Source organism: Branchiostoma floridae, chromosome 13, assembly GCF_000003815.2.
Source record: "Branchiostoma floridae strain S238N-H82 chromosome 13, Bfl_VNyyK, whole genome shotgun sequence".
NCBI lineage: Eukaryota > Metazoa > Chordata > Leptocardii > Amphioxiformes > Branchiostomatidae > Branchiostoma > Branchiostoma floridae.
Genome location: NC_049991.1, coordinates 7,996,508 through 8,011,103, shown reverse-complemented (window position 1 = coordinate 8,011,103; position 14,596 = coordinate 7,996,508). Strand labels below are relative to the sequence as shown.

The window sequence follows — 14,596 nt, the reverse complement described above, 5'->3', positions numbered from 1 at the left end:
AGACACAGGTGCACAGCAACTTTGTTATTCTTCCAAACAGCATCATGTCGTAATAGTTTTGTTTCACGGCCCTTCACGCTATTACAGGCTTCTCTGAAAGATATAATGGCCTTTCCCTTCGAGGAGACAAAAACAGCATGCTCTGACAGAACTGGAGGGAGAATAGGTTGGTCTGAGCGATAAATATAGTCTGGTCCATTTTGTAATGATAAATCTTGCTCCCCCCCGGTATGTGGTATATATGCGGGATGTAAAAATCAATGCGACCTCTGAGTAGATCAGGAATAGATTTAGCGTCCATCAGCCAACCATCTGGGGCCTGTCTGAGGGGCAATAAAACTTCCTTCCTCTGACCCTCCCTCCCAGAACAATGGCATCATCCACCTCTGGGACCTCGCAATGTACTTCATCACTTGAACATGACACTACAAAGTTTCTTTCATATCAACTTGAGCCACAGTGGTAGAAAACGTTTTTGCTTAAAAAACACAAGAGGGCAGAGTACACAATATCGTAAACGGTCATTCATATAACAAGGTACAACTGTTTAGAAAAAAGGACACCCCTTCTTTATAGTGGTACTTACCACCTGTGCCTCTTGCCTTGTCAGTTTATGCAAATGAGAAGTGTTGCCTTGGAGGCCTGGGCTTGCACTGCAGAGTAAACTAGTAGAAAGCAGCATGCCATCCCTCCATACGTGAAATTATCCCCATCCTGACTCCGACGCTGAGTTTCACACGGCCGACACAAGCGGCAGAGGCTAATTCCCCGAGGACAGGATGGGGCTTAACCATGGAGCAGCTTTTACACTCTTCTCGTGTCTACTTTTCCATCTCGGACGGATCGGGTGAGTACCCGCGCAGATTTGTGTGTGATGACTGTAGATGTAAGAGTTACGTACAGAAACCTACGGCCTAATTACGGCCCTGATTGGTTGGGTATTGACTACGACCCACTCTGTTCTCGTGCAATTCGCATTCAACCGGGAAAAACCACAAAGGCAGGAATCAGGAATATTGACTTATCTTATGGGACGTAAAGAAAAGAAGGAGCAAAGACTAATTTTAGTCAGGAAGTAGTTTTCTTCTTCAGAATTTCTGATGCCTATCTCAAAAAACACTTATATGTATATGATTTATGGTGTAGACTGAAAGAGAAGCGAATGTGTCAATTAAAGCGATAGGGTGCCGATCAGCCGATCGTTACTAGCGGCTCCGGAATGACGCACTTAAAGGAAAAAAGAATTCGATTATGAAAGATGAGGAAAGCAGAATTTCAGATGTATTCTTTGTGACCTGGTGCGAAAGGCTGATTTGGATGCACTGTTTCCTATGAATGATATTATCTCGGCTATTATTCCAATGACACAATGGTAAAGCACAGCTTTCTTCACTTCAGTCCACTGTTGTAAAGCTAAATACCTTAAGTCTGCTTTCAAAAATAAATTATCTGAATAGTTTCCATGTATAGTTGGCCACTATCTAAGTCATTTACCCTAAATCAACACAGCATGCGTTTGATCAACAGAAAGGTCTATTCTGTGATCGTACTGATCTGAGTACAAACTAAAATTTACTATCATCAATTCTTAGCCCTACATTTTGTAATGTCTCCATATTTCTTATCATATGATTATCATATCTGATAAGCGTTATCATATCTAAAGGAATGAAATGTCATCAAAACAGTTATTCAATAAAACATGTCGTGCATGGCAAACATTGTTAGCCATATTATCTATTGTCAGCCAGTGCAAATTTTATTGAAAAAAAATTGTATTATAAGCAAAACAACAATGTAGCTGTTTCTTTACCGCTACTTCAGCATACATGTATGTAACAAGTTTTTCATAGAAGAACAAAAATGATGCAATTTTTATGATACGTAACAAGCAATTAAAATGTATTTTGTTGTGATCAGCGATACCATAATCCATAACAAATATGATTAGTTTTGATCCATCTCCTGCTGCCTAAACGGTCTTACCTCAAAAAGCCTCCGGAGAGACCAAAAATCTTTAACGCTAATCATTCTTTGGTCAGCACTAGCGAACGCTTATTTATTGGAGCCCAAATATTTCAAAAGATTGGCGTTCCCAACGGACAAGGTTAGCGTTTCCCTATCCACAGGCCATCAGAAAACTTTTACCTCGCTTGCTCTTCCCCCTTCATGAAATATTCATCGGCCTGCCGGGATTGTCTGCACGGATTAGGTCGGGACGTGGTCCGCTGGCGCTCGGGCCCACACCGGCTTCCCGTTAATTTCATTGGCCCGGGCGGGAATACGTACAAGTAAGAGGGTAGGCTGTAAAAGGATACGATGCTCTCCACATTATGATTGTTGTCAGCTATCAGCACCGATAAATGCTAAATCTGATCCCGTTAAACCTACATTGGGGGATTCAAAAGGGCAAGGACCGGTTTTATGAAGGGTAACTTTGTATGTGCAAACCTTTTTATATGACATACATGTCAGGGCTACTTTGGCTTTTAGGAAAGGCCATCTAATGTATACTTACAATGTATGACCGCAACTTGGCTATTTTCTTCTTTTGCCTTGGCTCCAATTTTTTATTTCTTGTATGCACAAACCTTTTTATATAGCATACATGTCAGGGCTACTTTGGCTTTGGACAGACTATGTATACATACAAGACTATGACAAAATTTTGGCTATTTTCTTCTTTGCCTTGGTTACTTTTTTTTTTTCACTCAAGCAAGAAAAAAATGGCAAAATAGTTTGCTAAAACATAATAGTGATCAATATTTAGAGTAAATCATTTCGGCATTAGGATGGATAAATGTCAAATTTTCATGTAAATGGTTTTAGAAACCATTACATGTCCAATGATGACATTTTGATGCACCTTTAATTTGTGTAAATAAAGAAAGATTACCCCATAAAAAAATAAATGCAAATTAAGGGCATGTTATGCAGATTTCAATGTTTCTCAGACAAAGGCTCCCTCAGAAAGTTGCCAGGGAGTGCACCAGAAACTTTTGAATAAAAAGACTCCAAAATGTTTATTGAATAAAGAAATTGCTATTCATGACCCTCTACAATATGAAAGTTGAGCAAATGTTTGGGCATAATTGGATGAATGACTGTGGATAACATGATATGAATTAGAATAATTGTGATTGACACTAAGTCAACAAAAGGCAACAAAGGGACTTTTATATGTACCTCAAAGCTATACATGCATGTCCCTTACTACATGAATTCATTCTTGAAAAGCCAACAACATCAGATTCCACTCTTTAATCACACATGCGCTATGTGGCAATGTTTGGACAATATGCTGACAATGTCCTCATTGTCATTTCAGTTCTTCCTCTCAATAGTACTCATCATACCATATCTTTTAGGAATGCTAAGTCAGGGCTCCAAATACTGGATTGATATTAAGCCCCACTGCACCTTATTTGACTCTGGCTGCACCAGTGCAAAATAGTTATTGCACATTCACATGTAGTATACACCATAAATTTCTCGATATCTAAATGTTAGAAAAATTGACATTCAAAATTTCAAGATACATGTAGCTACAAGTTTATGGAATTTCTGAATAAGCTCTGAAGAGAGGCAGGGAGGTTTGAAATTAGGTTTTTATTCACATTCTACAGCGTATTTTATGTTGTACACACATTTTTTTTTAATCTGTACATATCAACAGTTACATTCCTAACTGTGACTTTCCAGCCCTGTAAGATATGACAGTGCTACTGGTGTTGTCAGTACTAAGTAACACATTGGATCTCTTTGGCAGGACATATATATCACCAGTACGATCCTAGTGGACTTTGTCAAGAAGTGTTCATGGGCCCTTAAGGAAAAAGCTACACGTGCATCGGAATCGATGAGACCTATCTGAAATGATAAAGCTTACCATCATTCAAAGCTCCAGAGCTCGGACTCGACCGAGAAAGTTCCTTCTGAAATCAATTACTCTGGGGGTTCTCCAGATTGAATGTAGTCAAAAGATATTGCAACAAATTGCCAGAGGTTCACTGAGGCTGATTGCAACGGCCGGTGGTGGCAATACCTTCATAACTCACTTCCTGTGTAATCACGATAATGATCTCTCAACTCTATTTAGAAGCTGGCAAACTCTCCGTTTCTTCAAAAGGTCCATAATGGATGTCAACGAATGCTACACGACTAGCGAATGAAAAATGGCAAGAAGTTTGATCTTTATTTATGGGGATATACATTGTAACATGCTCATCTGTTAGCAAACTGTTAAGGTACAAATTCAATCAATTGAAAGTCAAAGCATAATTATAATAACTTGCAACAATGCAAGAGATTTTGTTCCTTATCGAAAGGCAATGTAACAGCGTTATTCTAAATAAGTCTTGGCATGCAAGAACAATCATTCTTAGCAAGAATAATTTGGAGTATGCAAAGAGTACAATTTGCATAGTAAAAATCAAACATCAAACAGAAAAATGCATGTTGATGGTATGCAAAGTTCTAACAAAGGAGACATCAAGAACAGCAGAAGGCATTCAGCATATGCTAGGCATAATTTTCAATGTAGTCACCACACAAAATCCAGTGTACAGAAAGATCATCAAAATGACCGCACACTACTCTACATCTACATCACCTCTCTATTGTCCAACTCCTTCATTATCTATAGGTCGGGATATCTAAAGCAAATAGGATCTTGCTGAACCTAATTACAATTTCAGCTCATGCATGCTGCCTTTTGTGGGTCTGCCTGTGAGAACTCTATCAGAGTCTACTGATCCCACTTTAAATGACTTTACCGTTATCATTGCTTCATATCTCTTTGATTGTCACATCACTTCAGGATTGATTGGTATTGAACACTCCCAGATCTAGATAGGGGGCCAGAATAAATTGAGCCTGCCTTCATCCGGCCTTTATCATCTGTACTGATTTTGTGATTATCTGACACCGATACTTCTGAAGTTTTTCTTTGCTAAAGTATGATAGAATGCCCGGGGATGAGATAAAAGTAGATAAAAGTTGTTTTACTTTGGTACATGTCGGATCAATGATCTGGCTACTATGTATGGAGCGTATTCAGTCTCACGATCCTAATCATTTCTGCTATCGATGAAGGGAACGTCATAGCAAAGGGTCATGTTGGCCATATTGGAGTATTTTGTAAGTCAATACAGTCTTGCAGTGTTTAACATTGTATGGACAAGCCTTCAGATATTGTTATTTGGGGTCTGCTGTTCTTTGAGCCACAGGTTACTGTTAAATTATAATCATGATGTAAAAATGTTGAAAGACCTCTCTAAGTGAACTAAACTTCACTGAAATGCAAATAAGGACACCAGTATGGCAGCGAATGAACAAATGGCACCACATGCATATAATATTATGTCATTCACTCTCATGTTCTTGATGATACCAAGAAAGGGTCTTAGGTTCACCTTTTAGCTTCTCCTTTCTCAAAATCTGCACTCTTCCTCTCTTCATTTGCCTATTCACATAATTTATAAAAGCATATTCTTGAAATTTTCATATACATGGCCAACAAAAGAAAGTTGAAACTGAAAAATGATGCCTAATATACTATATAGAATCCATACACCAAAACACATCCAGTTGCTTGAGGAACTGCTTTTTGGTGCATCTTATTCGTCTTATTATGTATACCTGGAGATCTAACCTTCATTGACGTATCTTAGAATCCATACTTTTGTCCTCTTACAGTTCTTACACCGGCAAATGAAACACTTTTTTAAGAATTGACATTTACAGCCCTATTTACAGCCCTATCGCCCTACCTATTTACATTGTCATTCTCTCACGGTGACTCTATAGCACCCCAATTAATCTACAGGGAAATCACTGATCAATGTTACAACAGGGAGGCAACACCGTAGCTGAAAAGAATGCTAATAGCCACAGACATCCAATGGTAACATCACAAATCAAGTCGACCTTATAAGGAGACCTTTCGAGAGGACTATATATATTCCATGTTCAGCTAATGTAGCCTTTGCCTTGCGCTGCATGGCTGCATTTTAATGTAATTCCAGAACCTTACAGTAAGTCGTGAAATGTTCACGTTCTCTGGGTCCTGTGAAAGGCTGCAAACAAAATGCCATTTGAAGTAATACAAATTGTCATCATTCAAAGCTCTAGAAGAGTTTAACAAGAAAATCTAATAACAAAGACTACAATGTACTACATGTAGTTGCTCAAAAAAGGTCACTTCACCAGCACAGAAGGTCCAAAAGTATAAATCAAATAGCATTTGAAATCATAATGAATTGCTTTGAATTAAGCAATAGCTAGCTTTCTTGCTTGAGTCCGAGCTCTAAAGCTTTGAATGATGACAAGCGCTATTATGTCAGATTGGCTTTACGTTTGTGACAACACTTCAATGACACAGAAAATATATATTTCAATTGAACAACATCCCACAATGTCCAACCTTCATAAGACGGGAACAACAGACACTAAACCGGATAGTGAGCGAGTGAATTGGAATACTTAAAATAAACTACAGAATTGTCTCAACTTCAAACTTGTGAAAAACAAATCTCCTTTTCTATAGCTCCTACTGCAACATAAAGTCCCTAATTTGCCAGTGAATTTACTGGTATATTTTGAAGTACAAAAATGTATTAATAATAACAGAAAATGACTGCACAAAAGTTGTAACAAAAACTTGGGAAGCAAGTAAGCTATGTGTAACTATAAAGCATAAACCGTTACATGTACATTGTATATTGTCAAGATAATTTGACAGATACAACAGCTTTTCATCAAGGGCAAGTTCAACAAACAAAATTAATCTAATCACAACAAAAGCTATTTGCTCTATTTACTTACATGGAAGTGACTGCAAGATCTATATAAGGCTTGCTCTGTCCTTATACATTTATCAGAACAGTCATTCCATCTCTTATTTCATGCACATCACATCCAACCTTCGAGGGTATTCAAATTTTTTCAAAGCTTTAACTACAACCCCACCCACTACCCGCCCGGTAGCGCTGCACCCATTTCCACTTAGAACACTTCTATGAAGAAGTGCAGCAGCTCCGAAATTTGGCATGCACGCTCTGCCGGCAATATAGATTTTCCCGCGCTACAAGAGAGTGAGTAATGGTGGCTACCCTACCATGAAAGCACCGAGAATCAGCCGAGATAGCTGCTATATCTCTTTTTCTATACAGCTGTTCCTGTGGAGGAAGTTACAGGGGCATCACGGACTCCCTTGTTACTAGTTAGTTTCCTGCAGGAATCCTTTCTACGACTTTCTCAGACGTACTATTAAGAGGTTACAATGCTGCAATATTGGTGAAGACAGACCACTAGACAATTGTATTCAGGTCCAATTTTTCGAACATGTATTTTAACAACTTCATTTATCAGATTCTGAAATCTATCTACCTAGTATTGAAATGTATAAAGTTTCTATCAGAATTTTTTTCCAAAACTCAAACCAGTTCTGTGAAATGTATTGTCTTTGGCAAAAATGGAACATCAATTCTAGCACACCAATTTACTTGCCGATGGCTAAATTCTCTCTATTGCCAGTGTGCTAGGACTGTCCTATTGTATGAATTAGCCAACAACAAAACACTTATTCAAGAAAATGGCACAATTTTAGTATGACGGAGATTCACCAGGCTAAATTCCCTTTTATACCGCGTATGCTATTGCTATTTGTCTGAACAGCCAACGACAGAACACTAAGGATGTTAATGTTGTCTTATGGGGGTAGAGATAATCAATTGCAATCAGAGACTAGGGGGACCTAAAGGTCAATATCAGGAAGCGTGGGAGGGGTCACCATTTAACAAGATGCTATAAAAAGGTCAACGTAACGTTCCTAATAGTTTATCATATTTAGGACTTTATCAAGATTGAACTGAGAACGGCACCTGGGTTCACAATCATGATCAAATGGCCAGGACTGTTCCATCTAATATGAAAATATGGGCGAGAGAGGGGTGTCTTTTTTAACAGACATTTATAGCCGCATGTAAAATCATTCAGTAACTGGCTATCTACATGTATGTACGAGCAGAATTCGAATGAAAGGACACAGTATATGTAAGGCAACATAAAGTGGAAAAGTACAGCAAAAGAGTGGGAGTTTTTTGAAGTAGAAAACACCTGTAACTTTCTAGAAATATGCTAATGACCATGTTATAATTAGATTCAAGACTGAACATTGTGTACATGTACTGATGCAGACTCAACCTGTGATGAAAGTTACATTGTACTGATATTAGACTATTTCAAAAGATTAGTGTTCAATGGTAGAGTACAAAATTAATAATTATCAATAGCAGCATGGTAAACAAAAGGAAGAGCAAGTGCAAGTCTTAAGAAAAGACATTTCCAAAATTAATACTGTGCCATTCTCATATGTTTTCGAGTGAATGGTAGTGGAATCTTTAAATGACTCCTAGACTTCTTACTAGTACCAGTATTAGATTCCATTCAAACTGACAATCTGATTATGTTAAGTGCTCCGGGAGGACTGACCATTGTTCCATCACTTTATAATCAACCAAGCAACAAAGGAGGCATCCCAGCAGACTTCAGGCCATTGATGGCGGACAAATTAAGCAGAATTCATTAACCATCGCACCTCTTTATCCATCCGTGTGTAATGTTACCCCTAAGTGGTCAACAAAATGATGCACTGCCTAACAAGCACGAAAAGAGGATATCTGAGATTGGAGGTGGCCATTTTGCTCGCTCTTTCGACGCGATAGCCCTCAAATGAAGATATTCAAATTGTTGGCGAGTCTGTAGTTTCCAGCTACTTTACCACCTAAAGATCAATAAGGGAATACATCAAACAGAAGGCTGTCTACATTATTGATGAAATGCCGAATGTAACCAACGGCATGTCTGCAGGCTCGGATATGACTTAATCGTACGTTGTGCAAAACTACACGAGTCATCGACAAGCAACGAAAACTATAATCGGAATGATTCAAACGAAAAAACAAACAAAAAATGAGCCAGTCTAAGAATTTAAAACTGGTGAGAAATAATTCATGTTGTGTCCGAGACAGGAGCAGTTTATCGGAGAGCGTAACTGTCAGCACTCAATAATTCATCAGGGCTGTCTTGGGACAAACTCTCTCCATTTTTTTTACAGTGATCCCTTTGATATTGTGGTTTACTTCCCAAGGCACCGCTTCCAACACATTGAGGAGAGCACAACGGAAGTCGCCGAGGTACCGCTCGCAACGGAAGTTATAAATTACCAGGATCAAAATGCAATACTAAAGCTACATCTTATGGATGCATAGGAACCCAATGGTACTTCAGTCTAGATCTCAAGCAAACTCGAGAATACTTCAAAATAATTCTAGCATAACATCAGACATATGTTGGGCATTTTTAAAATAGTTTGGACTTGACATTCCTTGTACAGTTAACTTTCAAGTTGAAAAACCTCTCACATCTTTCGGTGTATATATTCTACAGCCCATTTGGCCCACACAAGCTATAACAATTTAGGTGGCTAGTCCACTGGTAGTGGCATGTGTTCAGCTTTAATACTCTTTCTCATAAGTGCCTTGTGCTTGACAGAGAAGGCATACCTGGTTTCTTTTAAAGTATTTCATATATGACCCAGTCAGGCTTTAAAGCAACACCCACCTGAAAGTAATGGGCAAACACTCTAAAATATTGCCTATATAACATCCTTGCTAAGCCTGAACATTTTGTAAAATAAGTACATTTCTACCACTGTGAGTCACCATTTTACCTTACACAATAACACCTGTATGACTTTCTACCTATATCTATACACGTCAAGCACAAACATAATCTAATGCATGGTGCATGATCTTTTACACCGCTAAGTCCTTCTTCCATTTCATAGCATCTCATGTACATAAACTACCATCAAATTCCTTGTGTCAATTGTAAAACGCTGAAAGTCCCGATGTCTCCAGCTTTACGAGCAAGAAGTCTGCACCCCGTCTGCTTTAATACCGTTTCTTTCCAAGTTACTGCCAGTCTGACTATTTGACACCAGGACCTCTATAAGAAAAGCTCACGACCCTCCTTGCAGCTGCGTCGTGTCTGTTACACAATAAGTGTCATCGTTTATGACATCTCACTGCCCCCGGCCCCGTTCATGATTCAGTCAATTGTCGCTAGGAGAATGTTACAAAATTTGAAAAGCCCTCAATGGAAATTGAAGTTTTACGCACTGAAGAAATTGTCATAGACCCCACATGGGAGCTGGTTTAGACTGGAATGGAAGCCAGTTTAGACTGATCTAGACCAGCAAGCCGGTTTATTCCAGATTTGGGCAGATTGGAGCTGGTTTAGACCAGAGTGGAAGCCAGTTTAGAGTGATCTAGACCAGGAGATTCCAGGGCAATAGGGATATACCATGACCACTAACAGGGGTGATTTGCAAGTTAAGCGTCTCACATTTCCAAACTGGGGCTGTTGCAGGAATGGAAAATCAAGGACCTCGTGTATATCAAAATATGCAAATCATGCTCAAGACAATTTTCTTTTATATTTTGCATAATTATTTCATTGCCTTTATGTGATTTTTTGTACAATTTTGTACTTTTCGTTCCCTGCCTGGCTGGGCAACGGATTGGCCCTGTGACCCTGACATTACCAACGAAAATTTAGAAAATAATAATATTACCATTGGATAAATGTCAAAATTCATTATGATGATAAAAACAACGTTGCAATGGAGTGATGAGACAACTTTTGGACAACAAAATAACCCAGAGCTTAAAATAACATAACTCCAAAAACAGTAATATCCCAACTTACATAGTACATTTATTCCTATCATGTGAACAAAGTTTATGTCATAACTTTGTTTGAGAAAATTGAGTAATGGTACCTATGATCTGAAACAAATGCACCTAAAAGGGCAATTTCTCTCCAGCTAAAATGCTTAATCTTTTAATTACATTATTTCCATTAGAAATAGAAAGGCAAATGTACAACACCAACAATCCACCAAATTCCTTCAAAGGGCAAACATTATTCACCTGCAATTCCAGTTGTTGAAGTCATTTTTCAAAGGCTTACCACACACCAACAAATGACATATGCACCCCAAATAGCGTAGCATTAGGATTTGTAAGATGGGAAGTACAGAGTACAAGTACAAATCAAGTGCTTACAACTTCAGGTGAAGTTTTTTTTATACTATTAATGGAGGAACAAGGACTACCTTAATGTACGTTGATGGACAAACAGATGATCTAATCATAATCATCATTATACAAGGATTCTAAACAATGATTAGAATAATAACTATTATTGACAAATAAAGACTAACGTGTAATTTAGGAAAGGCAGGCGGTGGGTGACACTTATCTATATCATAATGGCAGATACTAGATATCAGAAAGGGCACAATCACATTAATCATACAATGTTGTACAACCACAAAATTGTTGTGCGTTTTTCTTTCAATATTCAGCTGTTTTATCTATTATTCCCAAATTTCAAGTCAATCAATTTATCTTAAGTTACATGAATCGGAGTTGAACAGTTCTGTCCTTCTTTTAAATTTAATGGAACAAATCAGAATCTCCGTTTTCTCTTTCTCTTTATATACATAATACATATCATAAAAACAAAATAATATCTATTACTCTTCTCCTAAACATACTCAGGTATTTTGAATTGATACAGAAGTACATTGTAGCTCTAATTTAGCACTCTGTTTCCCCGGATGCTATCTCAATCAGGATGCATGCCACATTTGTCATGTTAATTACCTATTCCATCATTGTATTGCTATTAGTTCTATCTCATATACTGGCCATCTGGGTCCCCCTGGAACGTTAAAATCTCTATCCAATAACCATTACTCATATTGTTGCGTTTAGCTGACAAAACATTGTCAGAGATAATAGCAAAGTAGAATAAGAGAAAGATGCAACTTGGTGAGCACACAAAATCTAAACTGTAACTTTTGATACTCTCCAAGCAGAGGCTGTATTGGGGGATAGTCGTAGCCAGAATTTCATGAATTAAGCTCGTTCGTCGTGTCGGTGAGCTCCAAATGGGCATTTCCAGATGAAGAGCGACCAATATCCTGGCGATTACGCGAGCTTCGGACGATTTTAGCAGCTTGGCCGACGGTTGCGGTTCCCTGGAAGCTGTGCTTAAATTTAGTGAGGCATCGGCAATGTTGCCCTCGTAATGATAATAGTTGCTCAAAAATTGACCTTTTACTGGGTTAGCCAACTGTCACTTCATCCATGTCCAAGAGATACTACCATCACATATGAGATTTATAATCATTAGTGTTGGACAGACGTTGCCCTAGCCCCGTCCAATATGTGACGGGTCAGGTTTTCAGTGAAAGATACCGTCGACGCTCCGGCGGTTTTGAAATTAGGCAAGCTCTAATTACCAATCTTCAAATTTGGCCGGAATTGTTTGAATTGCTTGAATTGTGATGCAGGCTGCATTGCTTTCTCTCCTGAGCAGTAAGAAATCACAACCACTTCTTTCCCCTGACCCAACCTCTGCTTGGAGAATTAACTTTTGATATATATTCAATTTGTCAGTTTCAGAAAATTCCTTATCAAAAGAAATTGTCACACATTTTCAAGTAAGTTCCATAAATGATAAATTTCAATCTAATCTAAGGAAAGTTTGTAATATTTCTGGCCACAAGTGAGTGAAATTTTTTATCAAGTTGAAAATCATACTTGTTATGTGGTGTCAGTTTCAGCAAATTCCTTATCAAAAGAAAATTCAATTATACATGTCAAGCTCTTTATATTTCACAGTAGAGTCGTAGATAAAGTGATATTCCAAGCCACAAAAGGCTCTAGACGTAATTACGTAGTCCACAATCTAATGTAGCATATGTGGCTAAACCATTAGCTAGGTGCACAGATACTCCATCAACATAACTTATTTCTGCTGCTGTGTTCAGCAAATACTGGTGCTTTTAATTACCTCGGGGAGAATTCCCTATCAACTTGAAGGGACTTTCAGGTATGACTTTCAAGGAGGCAACGGGCTGAAGACTTAATACAAAGTATCATTTTAATTTGGACAAAGGGTATGTCAATTCCAATAGTTAACAGCCATTTCCTTCAAATATCTTTCATTTACAACATTGATTTTGGTATGAAAAAGTTCTGACACCTTTCATGATAATGACTTGTGTTTGCTACACATACTTTCAAGACTTTCACCATAAGGGAGTTGTAAAATTACTTCTAGAGGCTTTGCTGGAATCATTAAATCAGCAATTTGTGTGCACACCCAATTAACGTAAAATGATCTGCCTCAGCATAAATGTGCTGTAGGCATAAATATTTCTACCAGCTAATTCCTTTTTCCTGATTGCTTGTGTGCACGGGAATACAAATGTGTGCCTTATGTAACATTATGGGTTCCGCAAGGTATTGAGTAAATTTACAATTCAACAGTTCTAGTACATGTAAAACTTTCTTGGGCTACTAACAGATTTTGACTGCTGTACAGATACACCAAAACGTATTCAAGTAGTTTCATTTTACACAATTATGTTCATTCCCACACACACACAATCATGTTCACGCAAACATACAAATATACTTTTAAGGTATCATGAGCAGACTCTGCCTTTAAGATTATAGAGTCAACCTTCTTAATGTCGCCTTAAAATAAATGTTGCCTGTGCAGCAGCGGACAAAGGATGATGATGATGATTAATAAATAGTTATAAAATCTATGTATTCTGAAAGAAAATTTTGTCCTTCAGACAACTACAAAATTTACTGATGTTCTAGCCTGGTTTCACAGTAGAGTGACCAGTACTTAGTGCCCTGCCCTGGATCTGGCTGGTTTAGAAGCTGAGATCTAACGCTAGTTCACCTTTCTCCACGGGGTAACCTATATCCGTTGTAGTTGAAGAAGGATGTCTAGTGATATCAAATCGACGGGCGGCAGTTTCAAACTCCAATATCTTGAAAATACATTAAATTGTATTGCAATTATAAACCAACATCATCAATCTAATAACCCTGTTTTTAAAAGTAATGGATATAGGTTACCCAATGGACAAAAGGTGAGCTAGCGTTACATGTAGACTGTAAAAGTTGCACAACTGAAGCACAGAAAGGTTACAGCCCTAAGGATTGATTATATAAGCTGTGTCCACTATTGTGTGCTAACCAAGTAAGCTTACCAAAATCCTTCCTTCCTGATGTACTTAAGACATCTTCCTTATCCTTTCAACAGACAGCTGGGGTTCACACGGGTATCTCTATATTTACCAGAAATTAAACCCAAGGTACCTGGAACCCATCTTTCTTGCAGTATCTGCACATTTAAGTAGAGAAGGAATCAAAACCTTGACAAAATCTTTCAAAGCCTACTCACATACAGTGCCATATACAATATCATGTACAGACAGCTGACAGTCAACAAACAAAGCCTAGCCTACTGTCAGTCAGTCTATATATACGGACTCATGACTGACAGTAGTAAGAGGGTAGGCTTTATACTGTCAGCTGTCAATATACATGTACAGACAGCTGACAGTCAAGAAATAAAGCCTACCCTTTTAGCAGTATCTAAAATGGGTTGCTAGATAAAGAAGAAGTTTCAATCCATATAAATCCTGTGTGCTATG

At 38.1% G+C, this 14,596-nt stretch overlaps 2 protein-coding genes and 1 long non-coding RNA gene across 3 annotated transcripts in view; 1 reads left to right on the top strand and 2 right to left on the bottom strand.

Annotated features, from left to right (window-relative positions):
- Positions 1 to 14,596, bottom strand: part of LOC118429432 (tubulin-specific chaperone D-like) — a 140,749-nt gene that overhangs the window by 62,373 nt on the left and 63,780 nt on the right. The window lies entirely within an intron of this gene.
- The window catches only part of LOC118428465, a 54,350-nt gene that overhangs the window by 23,343 nt on the left and 16,411 nt on the right, over positions 1 to 14,596 (bottom strand). The window lies entirely within an intron of this gene.
- The window catches only part of LOC118428464 (glycine receptor subunit alpha-3-like), a 52,985-nt gene continuing 38,997 nt past the window's right edge, over positions 609 to 14,596 (top strand). Inside the window, exon 1 of the mRNA XM_035838542.1 lies at positions 609 to 847. Coding sequence (XP_035694435.1) covers positions 780 to 847 — 68 coding nt within the window. The 5' untranslated portion in view covers positions 609 to 779. The remainder of the gene's footprint in view (positions 848 to 14,596) is intronic.